The sequence below is a fragment of the Lissotriton vulgaris genome, chromosome 4_1 (assembly GCF_964263255.1).
Source record: "Lissotriton vulgaris chromosome 4_1, aLisVul1.2, whole genome shotgun sequence".
NCBI classification, from domain to species: Eukaryota; Metazoa; Chordata; class Amphibia; order Caudata; family Salamandridae; genus Lissotriton; species Lissotriton vulgaris.
Window position 1 is genome coordinate 1,802,431,836 of NC_141691.1, and position 26,194 is coordinate 1,802,458,029.

The 26,194-nt window shown below is 43.9% G+C and overlaps 1 protein-coding gene across 1 annotated transcript in view; it reads left to right on the plus strand.

Annotated features, from left to right (window-relative positions):
* LOC147724580 (fibrocystin-L-like) overlaps positions 1-26,194 on the plus strand; it is a 1,106,658-nt gene that overhangs the window by 336,201 nt on the left and 744,263 nt on the right. Inside the window, exons 20-21 of the mRNA XM_086966124.1 lie at positions 14,488-14,592; positions 23,091-23,240. Coding sequence (XP_086822250.1) covers positions 14,488-14,592; positions 23,091-23,240 — 255 coding nt within the window. The remainder of the gene's footprint in view (positions 1-14,487; positions 14,593-23,090; positions 23,241-26,194) is intronic.

Here is a 26,194-nt window from a genome sequence, read left to right on the forward strand (position 1 = left end):
ATGCATTAATAGCGGAGAGGATACATACCAGGCACAAGAGACTATAACCATTTTGTTAGCTGAGATTTATGTACAAATATGGACTTGTTCAAATGTAATAAACATTGGAGTTCAGATAAAAGACTGTGAAACAAAACAGCAATTTATGGATTTTGAACAGCAACAAGGAGTTTGAAATTGCTCCTGACGACATTAGAAATATGGAAAATCAAGGATAACTTTAAATAGGAAGCAGGCAGAAAAGCCATAGAAAAGGTCAAGGAATCAAAATAAATGTAAATAGCACTTATTGTCAAATAATCTCCTCCTTTACCTTCATCCATCTCCTTGGGGTGGTGCCAGAAAGAAGCATATTAACCATAAGGTTCCAAAACGCCATTTTTGCCTCCCCAATAATTAAGAATCTTTCACATATGTTTCTAGCTCATTACAGTATTTTTAATTGTTGAGGACTTTCAGTGCAGTTTTTCACTGCAAGCAGGATTCTTTTCAGGTGGCCTCTTCTACAACAAACACATTGGTGCCTTTCCTGTTGCTTGCTTAGATGCATCTTAATTATTCTCAAATATTTCAATACTTGGGTAGAGACAGATTCCTCTCCTAGCTTTGTTTCAAACTACAATAGGACCCTCTCACTCAAAGTGACAAGGGTTCTAGATATCAGAGGTCAGGATATTAGAATTACTGGCATTACATGAGTTCATATTTACTCCTATAAACATAGGCATAACCAATCTCTTTACATACATAAAATATTAGTCTTGCACCAGTTAGAGAAAACAGCAGTTCCAAGCCAACGTCAAGTCTAAAACATGTTTATTATCTAAAAATAAGTCACAATTATGATATAGGTGTACAGTGAGACAAAGCAATTGAGAATACAATGCTATCCCCTCCCAAAATCTTCACACTTTGATACATTTTCTCCACATAGGCATACTGTAGTAGGCTTTCAACTGACAGGAAGGCTATACTTAGACAGAGTGAGTTAACAGGTGCCAGCTTCCCCATCAGATAAATACAATTAACCTTGAAAAGATACAAACGATGTAAACTGCCAGACGCCGAGATAGTCATCTTCACTTAAATGCTGCAAAAATGGCAAGGAGGCTGAATATGTCAGAAGTTACCTGGCTTAAACAGCAGCCCTCATAATCCTGGACCTCTCAGCCACCTTCGACACCGTCTCCCACCGCACACTAGCCACCAGTCTACACGATGCCAGAATCCATAGAAAGGCCCTTGACTGGATAAGCCCATTTCTCACAGGCAGAACTCAGCCAGTCAGACTTCCTCCCTTCCTCTTGGAACCAACAGAGACCAGATGTGGAGTGCCCCACCCTCTTCAACATCTACATGGCCCCCCTTGCAACCATTATCAGACACTAAGCTCACATTGTCTCCTACGCTGATGACACCCAGCTCATCCTCTCCCTCACCAAAGAACCCAACATCACCAGGCACAATTTCCAAGGAGAGATGAAAGCCGTTGCCACCTGGATGAAGAAGAGCTGCCTGAAATTCAACACCAAGAAAACAGAAGTCCTTATCCTTGGCTCCACACCAGCTACTTGGGACGGCACCTGGTGGCCTCCAGACCTCAGAACCCCCCAACACCAACAGACCATGCACTAATCCTCTGCATCCTACTAGACTCATCACTCATGATGAACCAACAGATCAATGCTGTATCCTCGGCCTGCTACAATACCCTCTGCATACTCTGAAAACGTTCAAATGGATCCCACCCGAATCTAGAAAAATGGCCATGCAGACCATGAGTAGTAACAGACTGGACTACAGAAATGTTCCCTACGCTGGAGTCAAGAAGACACTACTTTGCGATCTCCAGACCGTCCAGAAAGCCGGACTGATCCTAGACATACCCGCCAACATCACATCACCCAACACCTCTGCAATCTCCACTGGCTCCCCATTGAAAGAAGAATAACCTTCAAGCTCCTCACTCACGCTTTCAAGGCCCTCCACAACATTGGACCAGCATACCTAAATGACTGCCTCTCCTCTCACCCACCCAAGAGACAGCTCTGATCAGCTGACCTCTCCTTGGCCACCATCCCACGTATCTACAAGACCAGAACGGGAGGTAAGTACTTCTTCTACCTCGCAGTCAAGGCCTGGGACGACCTCCCCCTCCACCTCCGGCATACCCCCACACTGCCCCAGTTCAGGAAGCACCTCAAGACATGGCTCTGCGGATGATCCCAGCACTCAATGGGACACCCTCCTACCATCTTGAGACACTCGCTTTACTAACCCGATTGATTGATTGACTGATTAAGTAGACCTATGTAAACATGGGCCTGCAAATTGGCTCTGAGCTAAACAATATCTTGTTTTGCTTGCTGTAATATAAAATAAGCATAAATGATTATAGAATTTAAAGAATTAACACATCTGCTCTATGGATATTTGGCTCACCTCTGCGACCTTCATTTCCTCATGACGCTTACTATTTGAAGAATCAATGGTCGTCTGTTTAATTTTATTTTGAGCAAAGGCTCTAGAGAAAGTCTCTGTTCGTGTATCTATCCCTCTTTTCCATTAGGGCCCAGGACTTCAAATCTGGTCTTACCATTGATCAAAATCATTAACTTGGGTTGTACAGAATTAAAGCTAAAATGGGTGCAGTTGACTGTTGCATGGTGGCCACTTGACTCAGACTGTAGACCAGTCTGAATTGGGACATACTATTTGCATGTCTCAAACCTTCCTCCAAATATACTTTATGTTATTAAAAAGGGACATACCTGTTCCTATGAATTCATTGGTAAATCAATATCTTTTGTGATATAATTTCCAATGGGCATTAATGAAACTCAGCACTTTGCCTTTTGGGCAAGCCACTTAACTAGAATCCTTTGGAATGCTTGACCTCTTATAGGGATGGTCTGCCAGGAACCCTGCTGTAAAATCAAGAATAGACATACTAACAGAAAGAGCTTGCTCAAAGTAGAAACAAAGTGTTTCTTGAGGAAGGGAGTACAATAATGTCTGGAATAAAATGCACAAGGCAGAAACTGATGACTGGAATAGTTTGGAATGGACAGAGATCAGCCCTAAAATGGGCAGTGCCTGAAAAGACAGAGGTAGACAGTTGATGCATATACCGGTCAATAATCAAAAGGGATTCAATCCAAAGGTACAAGAAAGAAAACAATATACATACTATCTCTCTTTTTTTTTATCCTCATTGTGCGATTTTATGTATAAGGTGTAATCAGGAGACCGTTGCTGCAACATCTGTGCCTTCACTGCCCCATGGTGGCCATCCTGGGTGGGGAGTTTCTCTTTGACGGTTGTTTTAATTTGGGGTCCCCTTGGTCCTTTACCACAATCAATAATTCCGTTTACTAATGGGTTTGGGGGAGCTAGCCCTCCTGGATACTTGGCGGGAATGTTTCCTGTCTGAATTATTGTCATCGCTTAATAATTGGATTTTGTTTTTCCGGAATCACACTGGTGCATTAAGTGCCTGATTGATGATGGTCTTCCCAAATTTCCCAAAAACGATATTTTTTACTGGGTTTTCCTTTCCTGTCAAGTTTACTTATTTTTACTATGGAGTTCAGCCAGTCTTCGTGTGATGGTGGTACTAGTTTAACCCAGTTTATGCATATCTCTCTCCTTGCTAGTAGTATCACTACAAACAATAAACTTTCCTGTTTTTTTGTTAACTTACCCAGATCGTTTGTAATGTCGATCCCAAAGATGATAAGGTTTATACTTACGTCCAGTTGTTTTTTCAATATGAAGCTTATCGTCTTACTGACTTCCTGCCAGAAAGAGTCGAGGAGGCGGCATTGCTGGAACATGTGTAAGTCGTTTGCCTTCTCCGTTCCGCATTTAGGGCAGGTCTTTATCTTGGCTCCCTTGAATTTGGATAGTCTTTTGGGGGTCCAGTAGGCCCTGTGTGTAGTGAATAGGTGATTCCTCTTTAAGGCATCCGGTTTTATGGTAGACCAGCATTTTTCCAGGGATCTTCGCCATATGTTTTTTAAGTCCAGCTCTGGTATATCTTTCCTCCAGATTGTTTCTGGGAACATAAAGTTTTCTTCCCCAGCTGTTATGAGGGCCCAATACCACCTAGATATTTCTTTTTTTATTGGGAGTATCTTTCATCATCTCTTTCTCTAGATCTTCATTTCCCCTTTTTTTCTCAGTGAGTGATTTAGCCCAGTTAGTAAGTTGGTAGTATTTGAATATAGATAGTGATGAATTGGAAATTGTATTTAGTCGATCCCAAGAGATTATGGAGTTTTCTATCATCAATTGGCCCCATTCTTTAATTCCTGCTGCTTTCAGCAGGGAGGCCATGCAGTCTTTTAGGCAGTCCGGGGTGCTCGGAGATTCCCATATAGGGGCCAAGGCGCTGTAGTATGGTATGTTTAGCGTGCTTCTTATTTGATACCACAATTTTACTGCGCTGTTTAGGATCTTTAGTTTTATCTTTTTGAAGTATTTGGGGTGTCTAAATTTATATAGAAAGTGATCTGTTCTTCCCGTCATATTTTGTAAAAATTCGGGGTAGTGTTGACAGCTCTTCAAGAGAGGTCTCATGTTTTTGAAGTGAAAAGCCCTATAGTATTCAAAAAGGTCAGGACTGGCTATCCCCCCTTGTTCTTTTGTCCTCCTTAGTTTACTCCATGGCATTCTCGTGCCTTTGAATGACCAGATGAAACTCGTTATTTCTCCCTGAATTTTCTTCAACTTGTCTCTCTTGAATTCCAAACGTATAGTGTTGAAAAGGTAGGTAAATTTGGGTAAGGTGGACATTTTTATTATGTTGAATCTTCCCAGGAAGCTTAGTGGTAGTCCATCCCATACTTTAAGAAGTCTTCTAGTTTCTCCAACGATTCTGTTGAAGTTTATCTGGGGCACTTTTTCCAGGTCTTTAACCAGATTGATCCCCAAGTATTTTATTTTATCTTTGGAATAAGGGGTATTGGGTTGTGTGTTCCAGCTCATGGCCTCTGTCTTTGCCTGATTAGTCTGATACCCTGACACTCTAACAAAGTTATTTAATGTATCTTCTATTGCTGCAGTAGAATTTTGAAAATTGTCTGTAAATACCATCAGGTCTTCCGCGTACAGAGCCACATTTTTGGTCCATTCATGATGTTTAGAGGGCGTTATTGAGCTGTGGTTTCTGTGGTTGTTTGCTAGGGGCTCAATGTAGAGGTTGAAGAGTAGTGGTGACAGCGGGCACCCTTATCTTGTTCCTCTTCAAATTTCAATGTTTTCGGTGAGGTTTCCGTTGATTAGTATCTTAGCTCTTGGTTTTTTATATATTTCCTCCTTCATACGACTAAAGCTCTCCCCTAGGTTGTATTTGCTGATGGCCTTGTTCAAGAATGTCCAATTGACTCTGTCAAATGGTTTGGCAGCATCGAAGGTGATTATTGTTAATGTTTTTTTTTTCACTGGTGGCTATATCTATTGCAGCAAAGAGTTTGTGGGTTATCTCTTGTATTTGTCTTCGAACAAACGCCGACAGAAGCTGCCTTGCGGTACAAGCCTTCCTGCGGTACCTGGCCTAATTAAATATTACTGGAGGTAACTCGAGTACCTGCCAGAGAAACTTTACATAAGCACTCGGGCGAACTTTAACGATAAAGGCATCGCAAGACACCTACAACACCGGAATGCCTGAGGGGGCACCGGTAGGATCGCGCTATTATTTCCTTTTAGCGGCCCCATTGAGAATACCAGCCTGATAGAGAGTCAATTTACCACCAACGAGAGTCAAATTATATCCTCTGAACCCCCAACAAGATACTAGGTGACCTACCCATTAGAAGTGTAGACGGAGGTCCACACTAGAACAACATCACCGGTGTGAAATCCAGACCGAGTGTTGGATAACGGCCTAGCTTACCCCCTCCCCCCCCCTCCATAGTCCTGAAGAAGACCCGCAGCCGAGGTCCCCAATATCCCAAGAGCACCAGGGTCGAAACGTCGACGCTTACCATTTTGATTCGCCTGTATCCCTCCCAGTTTAATTGTGATCCTTTTCACCCCTAATTGACATTTACAGGGAACAGGCTCATATAATAGCGGAGGCTATCCCGCTTTGTATTGTGTAAATATTATAACAGTATACCACTATTGTCTATTTCTTTTTTCCAAATCACTTGAGCACCCCTTTCCTTTTTCACCGACTATACTCTTGATAGTCTGTTGCGCCGTTCAGACAATTGTTTTATCAAATTGTAAATAAATAAGTGATTTTTTTGTCAATAACAAACATCCACAGTGTGGTCATATTTCGATTGCTTTTCTAATATTCCCTTGTTTTTCTTGATAATTGTGTCAACCTTTCTGGGTATTGTCCACCATTGAATTTTTCTCTCCCATTGTTTTGATTAAAACCATATATGCAGATTTAATCGCATAACTAAACAACAAATGATATTCATATAAGTGTTTATTTAAATCAAAGTCAAGGACCACTTCTCTCTATACTATTCATACCCAGGTCCTTTGATTCTGTGGGTGAACCCCATTGATTTAATGTTCCCTTCACGAAGCCCTTTTGGTCTGGGTTAATCAGTTTTGTCATTACAATTGCTAGCCTGTTTGCCATGATCTGCATAAAGATTTTGTAGCCGCAATTCAGCAATGAGATAGGTCTGTATGATTCACAGATTATTGGTTTTTTCCCCGGTTTTAAGATGATGCTAATGGTTGCATCATTCCAGGAGTCGGGGATTTTATCTTGACCCTTGTAGATTATATTTAGTAACTCTGTAATTGGTGGAGCCAAGGTCTCTCTCAGGTTTATGTAGAGCTCCTTGGGTAAGGCGTCTGGGCCGGCCGCTTTCCCTCTTTTCAGTTCTCTAATCACATCTCTTACTTCTTCAATTATAATTTCTCCATTCAGTTCTATTTTTCTTCTTCCGATAAGGATGGGAGAGGCTGGAGATCTAGATAATTTCCAATCTGTTCCTCAGTAGGGTTTATATCTTCATTGTATAGGTTGGAGAAGAAGTTTGTGAACTCCTGCATTATTACAGTGTGCTCAGAGATTGGTTCTATTTGATTTTGCTGTTGGATGCTGGATATTTCGTTTCTGGTTTGATCCGTCTTCATTTTCCACGCCAGCATTTTGCCGCATCCTTCTCCATATTCATGGTTCGATAGTTTGCTGACTTCCCATTTTCTCCTCACTTTACTCTTAAGAAGGTCAACTAGTTTCCCTTTTTGTTCTTGCCTCTCCTTTTCTAATACTTCTTTGGTGCATGAAGTGTTCTCTGTTGCTATTTGGATATCGAGTAATTTTATACCTTTTTCCATGTCTCCTATTTCCTGCTTCATAACTTTGGATCTGTAAGCTCCCATACTTAACAGCGTCCCCCTGATTACTGCTTTGTATGTATCCCAGGTGATTTGTTTTGAAGTGCCAATTTTGTTGTCCTCAAAGAAGTTGACTGTCGCAACCCTAAGTTTTTCTGTTAACTGTGGGTCTAGTAGTATAGTACGATCGACAGTCCATCTGGGTTGTGTGTTGTTATTTGTCATTTGCAGTGTTAGTTGGACTGCTGAGTGGTCGGACAGTTGAGCCGGCAGATGTTCTATGCTCCTAACATTACCTAGTAGACTCCTGTTTATTAAGAAGTAGTTGATTTTCGATTTGTGTCCTAATTTTTTGTTGTGAAAGGTAAAGGGCTGTCTTTTGTCGCCCTTTTCTTTCCACATATCCATCAGGTCTAGATCTTTTTTGTAGTTGCCTAACCACTCCCTCGTTTTGGGTAGGTTTGCTTGTCTTCTTGGGGGGGATCTATCCATTTTGGGATCTAATATTATATTGTAGTCGCCCCCTATTATTATCGGGGAGGTTGTTGATAGAAGTTCTGTGTAGAGTTTTTGGAGAGGGGTTGGGTCGTCTGAGTTTGGGACTTAGTAGCCTACTACAGTGAATGTATTATCGGATACTCTTATTTTGGTTATTGCCCATCTTCCTTTATTGTCTACTACCGTGTGTTCGATCTTGACTTTGAGTGATTTTTTAAAAATTATTACTATGCCTTTGATGTTGCAGTACTGGTTAGTGCAGATATAGGCATCGACCCAGCTAGAGATTTTTCATTATTTGGTCCCATTCCGCACTTAGAAGGTGCGTCTCCTGTAGTATGATTATCTCACTATCAACTTCCCTAAGGTATTCAAGGCTCCTCCTCCTTCTATTAGCAGTTCTAAGACCATTGACGTTCCAAGAGAGTATTTTAAATTCTTTAGAGTTTTTCATCATCTTCTTATGTTATGTTGGGGAGTGCATGACCTGATTCATGTTTGTAGGCCCGTATGCTCCTTTTGATTTAATTAGTGAGGACATTTTTTCAGTTTTTTCCCTAGTTTGCTCCCCACTCGTGTTCTCTTTTTATTCTGTATTTGTTATTTTTTTTTTGATTCATCATTACCCACCCTGAGAAAGCCTCCCTTCTTCTTTTTGGCGGTATTGTTCGCCCTCTTTGAGCACCATGCTTCGCCTAATTCGCAAGTTTCACCTTTCTTATTTTATGTTGTGGTCCGCAGTTGATCCTTAATTTGCTCTAAAAAGTTTCAACCTCTTTGGGGTCCCTGAAATTATGCATTTTGTTTCTCCACATGATCCTCAGGGCTGCAGGGAATTTCATTTGAACTGTGGCACCTTGGGGCTTTAGTACTTGCATGTACTGTCCCAATTCCCACTGCCTGTCTTGGGTGGCTTTAGACATGTCTGAGCGGATTCTGAAAGACCAGTTGTCCTTATTAAAGGTGCCCTTTCTTAAGGCCTCGCTTAAGATTCATTCTTTAAAGGTATTAGTTTTCAAAGTAATTAAAATTTTCCTTGGTGTCTTCCTCTCTTTATTTTTGCCGAAAGGGTCGCGGTGAACCCTCTGAATGTCTTCTGCCAGATCAGCTTCTTTGGTCCAGGGGAAATACTCTTCCTGGAGTGAGATAGTGAACTTTTTGATGTCCGCCCTTCCAAATTCTCTGGAACGTTCAAAACCCTCAAGCTGTTCCTTCTCGCTTGATTTTCTAGCGATTCAAGTTTCTCTTTCATGTTTCTATCACTGTCTCTTAAGGATCTAACCTCCTTTTGGTTAGATTCCACTTTTTTACTGAGAGCTTCTACTAATGATTCGACCGCTGTCACTCTTTCTCCTAGTGCATATAATTTGTGGTTAAGAGTTTCGCATACCTCCTGGATCTTACTTTGGTTAGCTTCTGAAACTGTGAATTTCTCTCTCATTTCTCCCAGCATTTTATCCATAAACTTCTCCATGAGGTTCTCCGTTTGACTTAGGGCTGGGTGGTCTTCCCCTAAGTTACCTACTGGTTGTTCAACAGGTTTTGCCATAGTGGAGCCTTCTGGTACCACGGCTTGTGGATCTGTATGAGTAGCTGTCTCTTTCTCTTTGCTTATGGCCAGAATATTTTCATCTGGTGTTATGGCGTTAGGTTCCACTCCAGTGAGGGAGTTTATTTTTACGGTAGAGCCTGTGTTAAGAGTTGCAGATATGTTCTTATCTTGCAGAGCGGGGTAATTACCCCTCGAATGAACCCTCTGCTGGACTTTGAAGAAGAATCTTAGAGAGGGGGTCACTCTGATTTTTTGTTTTGTCTGGTCTTTCCCCGGGTCTTTCCCCTTTGCTGTTTTGGCTTTTGTTTTATGTGCTTGGTGGTCTGGGTTTGGAACCCCTCTGGGCTTCCTTTTTGTGCTTCTAGGGGCCACACATTGTTTTATAGGGGGGAGGAAACTCTGTTTGGAGAACTGCCTGTTCCTAAGGCAATAGCTAGATCTTGCCCTGTTACCACCTTTGAGCTCTGCTAGTGGTTCAATTAAGATTACCCCTACTGGGGGGATTTGAGTCTCCCCACCTCCCCTAGCCTCCAAACTTGCGTGCGGGATTGCAGCTTCTGTCTCTACTCCTACCGCTCCTCCTGCCCTTTTTCCACCACTAACTTGCTTGCTCCCTCTATAACCATCGAGCAAGTCTAGCGTGGCAACCCCCTCCCCTCCTCTCCCCCCCATGTACCTTGTTCATGGCCGAGTGTGTAATCCTCAGATCAGGCCCGGGTGAATTCTGCCGATCTCTGGAGCCGAAAAGCCACACTTTTGCTAGATGGAGTGTGGGGGGCGTCTCCTCCTTAAGCTCCTCTCCTTTTGCCTCCGTTGATGAGCATTCCCAGATGCCGCCTGCTTTTGCCAACTTTGCCGACTCTGCCGGTTTCACTCCGACGGCGCTTCCCTTTCTCGCCCGGAACTGAAAGGGCTCAGCTGAAACTGTGGTGCTTGCGGCGGCAGTCACCATAGAGCCAATATACATACTATCTCACATGATAGTTTGTGGAAAGTGATGGATAGAAGATCTTTCAAGAAAGCAAGGAGCAATAAACTCGGAGTCTTGGAAGACACCCAGCCGCTATTTTGTTGAGTAATGGGCGAGTGTCTGCAGAGGCACCAAGCCTCAGTACCTCACTGGCACTCTTTTTCAATAATGAAAATAATTAAGATTACAATTCAAACACAAGAGAATAGAACAAACACTGACTACAGTAAATGTGCTCAGTGAATAGCAGGCCTGAATTCTATGAACAGGAAGAAGACTGGACACAAAGTCTGAAGATATAGGAACACTGAAATTCAAAAAAAGAAAATCCATAAATAAACAAGGACATAACTGGAACAATCCACATAGAACAAGGGATAATAGTTGCCTGGGAATCTGCACAACAACCAGGGCTGGACAGGGAGTGTGCCGGCAGAGCCAAAATCAGTGGCATACAAAGTGATAGAGAAGCTATAACAACAAGGTACAGATAAGCCAAAATAACTAAATAGAAAGTGAGGAACAAGTAAAAGGAAACCCATGAGACAAACAATCTACAACCTAGCCTGAAAGCAGAATAACAATTGATTCACCTGGAGCCTCAGCATTAAAGACTAATGCCAGCCACTGCACACTGAACTCACAAGGTAGAACCAGCTGAAAGCTCAAGGAAAAAGCACAAGTGCTGGTAAAATTCCAGGTGTGAGAAACACATAAATTGCAGGGACATCGGGGACAACCAATTAAAGGAAAGGTCTGGACGTATAGAGAGAAAGACTATGTAAGCCAGCAGGCACAAGAGGAAATAGGGAAACCAGAAATGGAGTGCTAATCGGAGCGGAGAGCACAACAAGTTGATAAAGCAAGCATGAATGAGTCTGTATATCTCTAGAAGCCAGAAACAATGAAGCTCAAGAGAGCACCAACTCCATTACATCTTCTAGAGAAAGTTTGTTAACAGAAGGAATTATATGCACCATCATGCACCGGAGTGTGGCATAGACCCGAACTAATGTGGTGCAAGGTGTGCAATGTGCTTGAGAGTGTTTTGACATGAGTAGGTCTAAAAAAAGACCTTGCAGGGCCTTCTAATGGCCACAAACGAGAATCCTGACGTGGTCGTCTTAAATTCAGCTAGTGGATTTGAGATCCTTTTTTGGCTTTCCTTTGGGATTGGTGTAAATATGTATTCACCTGAGAGGTGCAAATCTTTCCTCATCTACTTTTGTATGTACTTTGGGTGTAGCATTGGGAATGTCTCCTGCTAGCCCTTTGATTACCCAAAGCCTGGGGAGGAGTGGGGACAACTTTTCTACCAGTATCATAAATATGCCTGATAACTCTAGGTTAAAGGCCAGGGCGAGTATGTATATGAGTTTGTTCTCCCTTCTATTTTGGCATCTAACCATCCCTCGCCATTGGCCAGTTAAGCGATCAAAGATTACATGTTCCTAATCTCCCTTGTGGTATTGTTATTGTTATTTCTGGATTAAAGTATTTCCTCTAGACCTAAACTTCAGCTCAGGTCCAAGACTGGATCCTCAACTTTAAGAAACTCTGTGATTTTCTAATGGGTTATCATATTTCTTTTAAGTAGTCATTACCCTCCTTGCAGCTTTTACTGATGATGTGAATGCCGGTACTAGCACATTCTTCCTTTTGTGAAAACTCAAAGGTTATTAGAAGATTGGGGAAGCTGGGACAGATTTATGTAATTAAGCATTGCAATCCAGAGGACACTACTGAGGCCCAATGAGATAGCAAACCTAACACAGTGATAGGTCAAAGACTGAGAGCTAGAAAATCTATATGTAAATGAATTATTGGGAAATGGAAATGATTGGTACAGGTACTCAGTCCAGGACACTGGAGACCTGGCAGCGGGTTGCAGTACTCAGCCTGCCCTGGGCTAAAAGAACTTGGGCATGCCTCATCTCCCCAGAGCCTTTCATAGCCTCTTTCTTCCATATCACACATCAAACTGTCTGCATGTTCTACCTGGCTGTGCTGACCTTGGTTCTTCATGGTAGCCCTCAGATAAGCTTATGATGCTCCTCTGACAGCTGTACTCCTTTGCTGGGCCTTCAGACTGGCATTTGCTTTGGCTGCATTACCCACCCTAAAGTACTCTTCCTCATTGGCTCTTCTCGCCATGCTGTAAATCTCCTAACCTAAGAGGCGCACATGCTACGGAAGGATAGCACTGCAACCTCGAGGTGCGAAACTGTCCAGCCTGCCCATGGTCTCCCCAACTGACAGGCAACACATGCTGAGCACCAATAGAATGACATCCTGGTGCCTCACCTCCGTTGCTGCTACTTTGCCTAGTCTTCAGTGAACCTAAACATGGAATAGTCCTTGTCCATACATTAGAAAAATGACTACAAACATTAACCCCTACTGTACTTCATAGGGGCGGTGGTTCGAAGCCAGTGACTATGAATAGAACATTCGTTTCCATTCAGATATTAACACATACACATCACAGTGATGCCAACTAACATTAAATGCTGTGATGATCCCTTGAGCTTGGTGTGTCAATGTACATTCATCCTTACAAATTCAGAAAAATAAAGGCAGCTTTTATGATTCTCAGACCACAGTTAGAATAAAGCACAATTTTGTGCTAAAAAAAGGCAAACGGCTTCACACACAGTGACTTGGGAATGTATTACCTGATGCCAGTAAGACTTGTTTGGCTGTCTTGAGAATGCATATTGGGAAACCTGATAGAATTTGCACAGTGAAAACTGGTTGAAAAGAGGAGCAATCTGTGGTAATTGATACTACAGTACCACCATTCATTACTCCTTCTGAGCAGAAAACAACTGGAATGGGAGGGTAAAGCCACCCAAGTCAAAACCACACCCTGCAGTAGCAGTAACTTGAGTGACCAGTTTTACTGGAACTAAATACATAAGGCCCTGTTTACGAGAAACTAATGCAGAGCAGTGCTGTAAGTAATTTTGCTGCACCACGCTGCATTAGTTTTGAAGCACAGGCATGCAACATATTTACAACAGTATGTAGCATCTCTGTGCTTCTCCCTACATTAGCGTACAAATTGCTGCCATGCGCTGGCGCAGGCACCCTGAAAGGATGCCTGCATCGTGGGGGGATTATTTTTGAGCAGGAAGGGGCACCTTGAGGTGATTTCCTCTTCCAATACGTGCTGTAGAATGCAGTACACATTGAAAGAGGAAAAGAACTAGGAGAAATGAAAATATTTCTATTTGTTGCACCTTCCTACGCCATCCCTGGGGTGGTGTAGCATTCTGACGCATTTCCAGGTTTATGATTGCTCACGACACCCATGTCACGCCCCAACACGCTAAGTGTTGCTTGAAAAGGGGCGATATTTACAAGCATACGTAAAGCCACGCAGGGTAGCTTTACGTGTACTTGTAAATATCACGCAGCAGGTTACGCCACTGGTGAGTCATACGAAGTGATGCACAGGCGGGTCAAGGGGCTTGTAAATAAGCCCCATGGCTTCTTGAAATGAGGGCCAACATCCTCCATTAGAAGCACTCCCATTTTTTGCAATGTCACACATTTTCTGATTTGTACCACTTTTTCGAATATGTTCCAAAGTTAACCCAATCCTTCCATCTGTGCAGAAATGATCCACACAGCCTTTCTCTTGCACTGTTGCATGGTTTAGTGGGGTGCAGTTTGAGATGGGTAGCTCTCTGCGCTCTAGACCTACTTCTCTCGGAGGCGCGGCCCTGACCACCACCAAGTACTATACAAATGCAGGGCCGGACTGGCAGTAGTGGGCACCGGGCAATCCCCCGGTGGGCCGCACAGGTGGGGGGCCGTTTTTGGGTGCCTGGGGGCCTTTTTTGTTACAGGGCGGATTTGCAACATAGCTGCAAAATCGACCCTGAAACAAAATCGGCCGAAAACCGACCCTGGCAAAGAGCTCGGCGGCAAGGGAGGGGTGCATTCACGGGAGGGCGCAGCCGAGCTCTTTGCCAGGGCTGGTTTTGGTTCCCAGTCCGGCCCTGTACAAATGCTTCCATGCTTCCTTCCCGTTCCCTGATCGGGTTCTCATGTTTTATAACTAGACCATTTGGTTTACAATTAGACTATTTGTAATGTGAATTTCAGTATAATATTGTTTTACAATTCCGCTTTATTGTTTTAGGTTCGAGCTGCGATCATAGGGATGATCAGTTCTAGATGCCCGGACTCCATTGCTAATATGACTGCAAACCGATATGTGAAGTACTTTAATAACTATGAGACAGAGGTAGGTGGTTTCTTCATGCTTTTCAGAACTGAGAAATGTCAGTGAGTTTTAGAATGAATATTAAATATATCAGTTTAATGTTAATATGTATTATTACATTTGAACAGAAAAGATGTGCTGATACAGATTTCAATCTAACTATTCTAGCACTGGTATACATTACTAGTTATGAAAATCCAATTCAATGAATTCCTTATATCTCAAAATTGCTTCCTACAAGTGTGGTTTTCATAAAGGATTGCAGACATTCTTGTTTCCCTTTCTTTCTACTACCAACCCTTTCCCACAGATACTATATTGTCCCATGTTTTTATTCCCTTCCAAGAGTAGCCTTGCAAAGGTAGGGGAAGTGTAGACCTCTTAATCCCCCTCCTTGTGGTCACCCTTTCTTCCTCCTCCATCCTCCTCCGTCCTCCCCCTACACTTCTTCCTTCTCCTCCCTTTTTAAAATTTTTGCTTTACTGGGGGGAGCAGGGGATGTAGGCCCTCCCCCTAAACAAAGCAAACCCCTTATGCACCTCTATTCATGTTTATTGTATTCTCCTTTCTGCCCCAGAAATATCTCTATCCCCTTGTTTCAGGTTTGGGAAATGGCATTAACAACACGGTTGGAACCACACGTGCTGTTACAACACAAGTGTTACCCTGCTTGGCTTTACCATGCATATGCCTTTAACAAGCGTTTTCCTTTACTACGCATGCATTTACAAGGATTTCCATTGTAAAGGCCGTAAAGGCATATGCGTGGTAAAGGCAGTCAGCAGATTTGAAGCGAATGGGCAGAGACTTGGAGGGAATTCCTTCCCGGGCGAGCATGGAAGAACCGGATAAATTGGGATGTGCCTGGGAGTAGATTTCAGTTTTTAGGGCTGGGGTCAGGGTACTTATCCGGACTGGGGGCTTTGTCTTAGGGCTCAGTGTGGCGGGCTGGGGTGTTTATAGGGCTGGGGTTGGGGTAGTTTTTAGTACTGGGGCCAGGTTTTAGGACTCAGGGAGGGGGGGTTGAGGTGTTTGTAGGGCTGGGGATTGGTTTAGGGCTCATGGAGGGGGGCTGGGGTGTATTTAGCGCTGGGATCGGAGTGGTTTTAGGGCAAGGAATGGGTTTTAGGGCTCATGGTGGGGGCTGGGATGTAAACTTTGCCATGCTAATGCCTTTACCAATCATGTCTTTACAACTTAATTTGCTGTAAAGGCATACATGGAAAAGCCATGCACGGTAAAGATGCAGTTGTGGTAAAGAACACATTGTTCAGGTATACAATGCAATCACATGCATTGTTCCGTCATACAGACCTCAGTTTTAAACCAAATGGGGATCCATTTCACAGTACCTAAGTTGTTTTTACCTTCTTCAGCTCTCTCATTTCTCCCTGTATATCTACCCCTGTTCTTTTCCTTGGAAGTCTCTTTTTGCTGTTGTTCACTATCTCTATTCCATCTTTTTTAGAGTTATAATAGAACTAGAAAAGGGACTGCTCCAAACTTTAACTACTTATTTCTTTCATCACCCAGTTTTCCAGTTTCTGCTTTATTAGGTATTGCTGGGTGTTGATGTATATTTTTTTCAACTCTAAATCTCTTCATCAGGATTTGATACTGGGTCAGCTATATTATTTAGGTTTTTAGCCAGTGGTACAAGTAGCATTTCTCACAAAATGTTATTTGTGGTTTTGGATTAACATGTGTTGTATTTAGACGGGGGCCTCATTTATTGGATTTTGGCATAGGGCAGCACAGCAAGACACTTTGCTGCGCTGCCCTACGCCAAAGTGAAAGAGCAGGAATGCTCCGTATTTAAGTAATACAGTGCATTCCTGTCCTTTCTATCTGCGCTGGCTCTGTTTCAGCAGCCTAGCGCCAACGTAGGCACCCTTGCACCATCACCTCACCTCAGGAGGGGTAAGGAGTTGGCGCTTCACCATGTTTACGTCACTTTGTAAATCTGGGGCAGCTTCAAATTCCATAAGTGTTGTGTGGGAAAACCCACCGCAATGCCCATGGATGCCTCCCGATTGCAGGGTAAGGCGCACCAGCGATTTCTGCAACACCTTATTCATCATTTATGAGGCCACTCAAAGCCATGCAGGGCTTCAAATGGTTTTATAATTCAAAATGAGAGACTTGCGCCACACATGGACCACTTTACGTGGTGCAAAGTGACGCAGGACTTTCGTAAATAAGCCCCACAGTTATTTGTTCGGTACTTCTAACCACACATTCCTCATCTTCAGAATATACCTAGGTGAAGATAGGCTTAGTTAGTGTTCAATTCTTTTGCTCCATCGTTCCACCCTCTATACCCCCATGCTGATCTTTGCCACCCCATTGCTGAGGCTAACCTTAAATAACTATCTCCTTTTCATTGTTGCGTATCTACTAAATGTGAGTCAGTTCCTTTGTGCCGTTAGAAATTTCTGGTTGGCTAGAGCATGCGGCTAAGCCATGCAGAAACCACCATTCTAGTCAGGGTCAGGGATTTACACACTGAAGATAACCCCTGCTCACCCCCTTGGTAGCTTGACACTAGCAGTCATGCTTATCCCAGAGGCAACGCGTAAAGTGTTTGCGCAACACACACAGACAGCAACAACACACTAGGCACACCACAAAAGAAACTCCACACAATGTTGGATTCAAAAAAGCCTTTGTATTATACAAAACACATTAGAATCATAATCACACATATACACTGTGCCAACTGGCACCAGGTCATAATTTACAGGGGATTATATACATGGCAGGGCCAATCAGGCTACAGTCAGAACCATCACAAGCACAAATAGTAAGAATAAAACACTACCAGTAACTACAGGCAAAATAATGTACTCAGCATTATCACATTAGCATTAGGCATAGAACACATTATGCATAACATTTGGCATCATCCTCCGCATAACACATCATGCAACCTCATAAGCATAAACACATAAAGCCATCTCCGTAGGCATCACATTAGGGCCTTGGCTCTAAAAATCCTGTGGTACCCACCGTGACCCCAGGCCAACTGGCCTTTCTCTGGGGCACAATGCCCTATGTCTAAAAATGTCAGGGCTCTACTGTAGGGCCTTTCACTTGCCCTCTGGCTGCTAATGCAGCAAAACCAAGGTGTGTCACGGACTGGGGGCCAAAGGGTGCATCTCACCCCTTCCTTATTAACTACACAAGAAATGGCCCCCGTTGCAGAAGCCCCGCTCTTCCGGTGCAGCTGTGTAGCAGAGAAAATTCTGGCGCTAACCGTGCCTTGGGAGCCCCCTCAACGGGGCACTTGGCACCAACTGTGCCTGGTGAGCACCAACAATGTGGCCAAAGTGGAGCCCTTAATGTTGCAGCCGCCTATGCTTGTGGTGCAGCTGTGCTCTTTTCAAACCAGCACCAACAGTGCCTCCTTAGCACCCTTCACCGGGGCTTCTATGAGGCCCAACAATGCTTCTGGGGACCCCCCCTCGAGCTCTTCTTGCCTAGCGTCTCATGGGTACCCATAAGCACGGACAGTGCTCCTCTCCCGGACCCCACTCACCGGGACTTCTCCTTGGTTCCACTCGCTGGCGAAAAGGCGGGAAGCAGCAGAGAGGAGCCCGCAAAAATCCTTCTCTCTTCAGGGCAGTTGCGCGGGGCTTCTCTGCCTCCACCCGGGGGTGTCCAGTCTACCAGCAACATGCGGGGCTCTCTCCCGCCTCGGTCCAGGTAGCCTTTTCCTGCCTTCTGCTTCATGGTTGGCCGTTCCTAGCCCCTCAGCCCAATCCACAACCAGGCATGGGCGCCTGGCTTCTGGGTTGCATTGGTGGCGGCCCGGTGGCACCGAATTGCGGGGTAGGCTGCCGCTTCTTTGGGAAACATCCAACTGCGGGGTAGGCTCCTCCTTCACCCCAGGAGCACAGACATGCGATGTAGGCTCCCACCGGAAGGTGAATTCTGTGGCGCCTCTCTCACAGTACAATGCGGGATGGCTCCCACACCTTCTCTCCTGCAGCACAATGCTGCTTGGGCTCATTCTCCTTTTCCCCTGAAGCACAATGAGGGGTAGGCGCCCGCTTCACCTCGTAGCATAAATGCGGGGTGGGCTCCCACCTCAAAACACACACAAATGTGGGGTGGGCTCCCGCTCCTCAATACTTGCAGCAGCACAGTGGAATCCCTATGCTGGGATTCCATCTGGACTGTTCCCATGAGGCACAGGGTCAGACTGATTTGCATATAGCCATGTCTGAACTGGGGTGGCAGAGTGGGCTAAAGAACGGTGATGGATTAAACCCAGATCTTTTGACTGGGTGTGAGTGTTTGATTGATTCAGATGCTCCGTCCATCACCACCCCCTTTTGTACCACTTTTGGCCGCCATAAGTGTGGCAGGGTATGCTCAGGTGTGAGTCCCTTGCTCACTTTGCCACTGGATTCAAGCAAGCCGGGCTAAAGACGGCTGAAATGCCAGAAACCAGTCCTCGGAAGCTTGTTTCCGGTCCAGGGAAGACATGGCTTGGCAGTTCGGGCTGGACAGTTCCCATGATGCACAGGGTCAGACTGATTTGCATATAGCCATATCTGAACTGGGGTGGCAGAGTGGGCTAAAGAACGGTGATGGATTAAACCCAGATCTTTTGGCTGGGTGTGAGTGTTTGATTGATTCAGATGCTCCGTCCATCACCACCCCCTTTTGTACCACTTTTGGCCGCCATAAGTGTAGCAGGGTATGCTCAGACGTGAGTCCCTTGCTCACTTTGCCACTGGATTCAAGCAAGCCGGGCTGAAGACGGCTGGAATGCCAGAAACTGGTCCTCGGAAGCTTGTTTCCGGTCCAGGAAAGACATGGCTTTGCAGTTCGGGCTGGACTGTTCCCATGAGGCACAGGGTCAGACTGATTTGCATATAGCCATGTCTGAACTGGGGTGGCAGAGTGGGCTAAAGAACGATGATGGATTAAACCCAGATCTTTTGACTAGGTGTGAGTGTTTGATTGATTCAGATGCTCCGTCCATCACCACCCCCTTTTGTACCGGATTCCATCTGGAAGCAGCGCCGCACTGCAGGGCACCAGCACTCTCCCCGTCGTGGGAGAGTGATCCAGCACTCACAAGGAGCTCAATTCCCAACGTTTCAGGGGCACAAGGCTGGGCCCAGGTAGGCCCACTGAAACACTTATCAGGGAATTCACAATGCATTCCAATGAGAGGGCAGCCTCATAGCAGTGAGAAACCAAAATGGCTGTTTGTCACTACCAGGACATGTCACACACTTAAGGAACATGTCCTCCCTTTCACCTACAATGCACACTACCAATAGGGCTAGCTAGGGCCTACTTTAGGGGTGAGTGACATGCAGTTAAAGGGGGGTCACAGACATGACACACACTTTAGGTGTCACGTCACGCGGCAGTAACACTGCTCGCACAGGCCCTGCAATGGCAGAGCCCTGAGACAAGTTTGAAAGGCTACTTTGGTGGGTGGCTCAATCAGCGCTGCAAGCCCACCAGTAGCATTTAATTTACCGGCCCTGGGTATATGAGATACCTCTTTACAAGGGACTGACAGGTAAATTAAATATGCCAAACAGGTGTAGACCAATTTTACCATGTTTACTACAGAGACAGCAGTGCTAAAGTACCCAGAGTCCTAAGACCACCAACCCTATGTCTCAAAAAAGGTTAGAAGGAAGGCAAAAAGTTCAGGGATGACCCTGCAATAAGGGCCAAGTCCAACATGCCCCTAGTTCTTTAATCAGTTACATGTTACCGGAACTGATATCAGGTAGACATGGAGGGACGGTGGGAGTGCTGTCAGTCAGAAAGCCTATTATTCCTGGGAAGCAAATTAAGCTGGCCTGGCACACTTCCTCCATACTTACTGAACAAGAAAAGTATTTGATGGAGTAAAGTTCAAATTCATTGCTGGCAACCCATCCAGTAGCGACTTCTGACAAATTAGTTTAAGTAAAGCCTTACATTAGCAACATTTCTATAAAACATTCATGTGACACTAACACTCGATATCTACATCTGTCAACATACATGATCATTAAATAGTACAATTTATCACGAATCAATTTTATAGCAATTCTTACACTAGATTATTATGTTTTTAATGTGTTTCAGTCTGCAGTGTTGCACAGTAGTTGCTGGCGGTTTGACGAGGAAGATGGAACGTTTGTGCGGGTTTTCCTTTGTACCAAACAAGCAGACCCAGCTAACTAGTTTTAAACCTCCATGCAGCAGGGACAGTCTGCTTCATGGAACGCTTGCAGCTCTCTTAGGGCCATATGTAGGTAAACTCCAATTTAACACTTCTTAAATACCGAATCATACCGATTCGGTATTTGAGAAGTGGTAAATTGGAGGGGGGGAGATGTGGGTATTTCAGAATCGGTAAATACCGAATCTGTAAGATTCGGTATTTACCGATTCTGTAAATACCGAATCGGTATCCCCCATTGATTCCTATGGGCCTTGAAGCCCATAGGAATCAAAGGGCATTACCGAATCGGTATTTACCGATTCGGTAATTACCGATTTCTGCAAGGGTGCAGGGGGTGTCACTTTGACACCCCCTAGCACCCCCAATACATGCTTGGGTGCCATGTGGCAGGCATACATGCCCTAGGGGCAGTTCTGCCTGCCCCATGGCATAGGTGTGCATGCACACATGTGCATGCACACCAGAATCTGTATTTTACCATGAAGTTGTATTTCATGGTAATATACCGATTCGGTAACAGCTGTGGGACTCAGAAGAGTCCCACCTACATTAGGAATTTACCGAATCGGTAGAATTACCGAATCGGTATTTTACCGATTAGGTAATTTTACCGATTCGGTAAATGTGCATTTACCTACATATGCCCTTGGAAACGGGCACCTACATACCAAATGGCCATTTACCGGTCGGAAACGGCCGAAATCGGCCGTTTCCGACCGGTATTAAGGCTCCTACATCGGGCCCCAAATGTCTGTCCTGATATTTACATGTCAATTTTTTTTTGATATTATTGCATTTATAGCTCACCCACAATATGAAACGGCCTATGTTTGGTTCCCACATGTGGGTGGCTAAAGTCTTGCTCTGCAGGCCACACTTTGTCTTTGACTTTTGTACCACGTGCACAGTTTCTGCACATTTTTCTGTGGCCTTATCAACTGTCAAATACCCCAATTAGTTTGCCCAAAATGGTTATCATTCTTAGGAGAAATTGCACAAATATTGAGGGCTGTTTGGAAGGATCTTTGCGTTCACAGGCATAAAATGCCAGCAATCTTGGTCCTTAAGACTAAAGTTCTTGGGAGAACATGCAAAGAAGGAGACTTTACACAATTCTGTTTACTACCTTTTTATTGTATGTCTTTAACAACTAGTTGGGAGAAGACAGTAGAGACACATCAAGTAATTCAAATCTACAAAACATCTGTTGTACTATTCTTAGATGCCTGGATCCATTGGAGGCACCCATTTGCTTACGGCATAGCGGATTCTCAGTAACTATGTATACCTAGTGATTATTGTTGCATAAAAACGTATTATTACTGCCTTGAATGAATTTAGTACATTGTGTAACTTTTGCATTCAATACTTGGGAAATATACCACATGATTCAGTTTTGTGGAGCATGAGGTATTTTGAGAAAACCAATTTGAAGAATGATTTGCTTTCTGCTTGACTCATGCTGGTCTCGTGCCTTTTCGTGTGAATTTTAGCATCTCTAGGTTTAGTGAGGAGATAATACTTTAATTTACAGATCTCAGACTGCACCTTGGCATTCTTCACCAAGGGCTACACTTCATGGAATTAGGCGCACTGCAACGGTTTAGGCTGCAAGCTATTATCCATTCATGGTGTTACCATGTTAAGTACAGCGCATTTATTGCCGAAGTTTGTGAGTTTTATATATAAATATGTGTGGTTAAACAATTAATTGTGCACTTGCGTAATGAAGGTCGGGTATATTTATTTCATCACTTGGTATCACGCATGAATCACTCCTGAAGGAGCATATCGGTGGTGAGCTGCACAACAGGAGAAGGAGAACATCTAAAATAACTAAGTATTACACCCCTTCTTGAAGGAAGCAATGTCAGGGCAGGAGCGGAAGCCAAAAGGAAGATTGTTACCATAGTAGCGGGCAGTGTGGGAGAACGATCTGCCCCCATATCTTGAGTTGCAGTTGCAAGTAATCTCCAGAAATGCATTTTCTGACAATCTCAGACATCTAGAAGGAAGACAAGCAGGGTTCCTCTACTTGGTATCTAGGTCTGCAGAGGTCATAAGAAGTGTCTTCTTTCTGGCTAACCCAATGAGGAGTACAGCCCAATGATGAAGCATGCCACCCTTGGGTGGGCGATGGCTTGTATTTCCAATAAAATACACTTCAAATGACCTCTGCAGACCTGTGTACCAACTAGAGGAACACCGACCTTCATTATGGAACTGCACACTTATTGCTTAATTGTTCAATTGGGGAGTTTGTCTGCTGGGCCGAAAACTTGAATTAATGGTATGGTATTGGCTGACCTTACAGGCAGGCGGCTACAGTGGACAAAGGACGACTGAAATTGAAGCCTTCTGTGGTCGGTATACCGTGAAAAATCCATACAGCATCTTTCATGAAAGTTACTATTCAGCAGGAGGAGAGCCCTACGGACCCATTTCTTTGACTTCTACCAGCCAGGTGTGTTTAATGCTCGATTGCACTGTTCATATGGCAGGTCTAACATCATTTTCCTATGTCTGTACACACATTTGTAAACAAGTTCCCTTTGATAACTGTGCCACACACCCTTCTGCTTATTTTGGTTGTCGGTATATTTATGCCAGACTAAAGTACATCCTGCTTTTTGCTAGATATTGAGGCTATAACGATAGTTACGTTTCGTATACTTTAATATTTTGTACATCCCTTTGTGAAGCAAGTTGTGTCTGCCTATGGGTTTTTGTTGCCTTACTTGGGCTTGCAGGGGACGGAGATGGATTTTTTATCATTCAGCCTCATTTCAGAATATGACATAATTCTGAAGTGTCACACACCCATTTCGAAATAATGTAGTTTTACGACTTGCAAGAAAATTATGCTGCAATATTATCTATGCATTTCTGAGCGCAGGTCACGATTACACCCGGAAAAAGCCCCCACAGTGAATTAGGGTATATTCCACCAAATGATTAGAGTACACAATTTATTTTATTAAATATGATTATGTATTCATTTGTTATGCTCACTTGATTTCCTCATAGTCGTATCACGCAGAAGCCTATGTATCTTTTTGATTTACAATAAATATATATATATATATTTTTTTTTACTAAACTAGTACTCTATCGTTGTGGAACTGTACATTCTGTGCTGGACTCTGAGAACTTTACATCCTATAATTCCAAAGCTGCGTGCTGCAAGAAGCTGCCGCTCCCTTGTCTTCCTCTTTCGTTTTTTTTAGGTCAAACTTTCTTTATTGTATTTTCTGGGCATAAATACAGACGATCAGGTAAAAGCATATTCCAGACTGTGACTCAGACAGTAACGTCAGGAGTAGTTACAGTGTTCATCATAAAGTTCCATCATACATATGCATAATTATTATAAAAGAGGTCATCATATGTGCTGTTGATAAATCACGTCATCTCTTGAATGGACAAGTACATGCCCATTAACACCCCCCATTGTATCCCCAACCAACAAGAACAACTGAACTACATGCATTTGAGGAGCTGCTCTAGTGTACTGTGACGTGTGGTGATTCAGAGTCGAGAGGGCCAGAGGCTAGTCACCAATTGAGTGGGCAAAGAGAGTGGATGAGCCCCATAAATCTGACATTCGAATCTGAAAGAGGTGTAATGCTCTCACACGAGTGGGGCAGGAAAAGAGTGGGGGTCCTACAGAGAGGAACTGCACTAAGGGTCCCCAGAACCAAGTCAAAGCCTTTTCAAGTGTCTGTGAGAATGTACATAGTTAGGTACTGCCAGAAACGGGCAAAAATACCGGTCGGTAACGGCCGATTTCAGCCGTTACCGACCGGTATTTGGCTTTTGAGATGCAGGTGGGTCCGAATTTACAGAATCGGTATATTTACCGATTCGGTAAATTTACCACTTCGGTATTTTACTGAATCGGTAAATATACCGAATCTGTAAATCCATATGTAGGTGACACTCCTAAGAGTGCCACAAGCCCTTAAGAGTCGGTATTTACCACCCAATCCTATTGGGTGGTAAAATACCGAATTCAGGTGTGCATGCACATCTGTGCATGCACACCTGTGTCATGTGACACACAGACATGCCCTCAGGGCATGTATGTGTGCCACATGGCACACATGCCTGTACTTGGGGTGCTAGAGGGTGTCAAAGTGACACCCCCTGCACCCTTGCAGGATTCGGTATTTACCGAATCTGTAAATACCGAATCAGTATTTCACATTGATTCCTATGGGCTTCAAGGCCCATGGGAATCAATGTGAAATACCGATTCGGTATTTACAGATTCAGTAAATACCGACCCTTAGAGAATCAGTAATTTTTTACCAACATCTGCCTCCTTCCTATTTACCGACTCTTAAATACCGATTCGGTATAAGTCGGTATTTAAGAGTCGGTAAATAGGAATTACCTACATCTGGCCCTAAGTCTCAAATGAAAGGTGTTGCTCCGATCCTACCGGCTAGGGTTTTAATGGTAAGGGCAAATAAGAGGGGGTAAAGGGTACTCCCCTGTCTTGTGCCTCATTGCAACATAAAATATTTAGAGGCAGTTCCTTTTACCAAACTCTGGTTTAAGGATGAGCATAGTTGGCGTGAGCCATAGCGATAAACCGTTACCCAAAGCCAAAGCATCATTGTGTGTGGAAGAGAAAGGGCCAATCCACCCAGTCAAAAGCTTTCTTTGCGTCTAGTGCCAGAAGTGCGGGTGGAATCTTCTTTTTAGTTGCCTTATTGATCAGATGGACCATCCCCTAGAGGTTGTCATAAGTCTGTCACCCTTTGATAAAGCCTGATTGATCTAGAAGTATTAGTTCCGGCAGAAATTCTTCTAGCCTGTTAGCTAATATTTTGGTATATAAATTAGCATCTAGATTTAGCAAGGCTATTCATTGGTCTGAAGGATGTGCAGTTGTGCTTTGGGAGAACAGAAATGAGCCCTTCATCCATTGAGGGAGTCACTGCCAGTGTTTTGGTTGCATAGTTAAAAAGATTAGTCAAGTGGGGTACCAGGGCAGAGATAAAGGTCTGAAACAATTGGGCCATAAATCTGTCATGCCCCGGGGATTAATGTAATTTAAGTGAGTCAATGGCCCTTCGTACCACCTCTGTGCTGATGGGTTCATCAAAAACTTCATTTAAGGTGGTCATGAGTGGGTAAATATTGTCCTCTAGATATGTATGTTGTTCCCCAGTATTCATTTTATCTGAAGTGTATAGGTCAAGAAAGATGCCGGCTTTCCTTTCTTTGGTCTGGGCCTCCTACCCAACGTTCCCCTGGATGGGACCTATGTATTCCTTTTCTCATTTAATCCATAATTGTCTAGCTAGATGTGTCCCAACCTCATTCCCCTGTTGACAAGTAGTCTTTTTAGGACACAATAAAGTTATCTCTGCTCTATTACTGTAGATGGCATTAAGATTCCCAAAGATT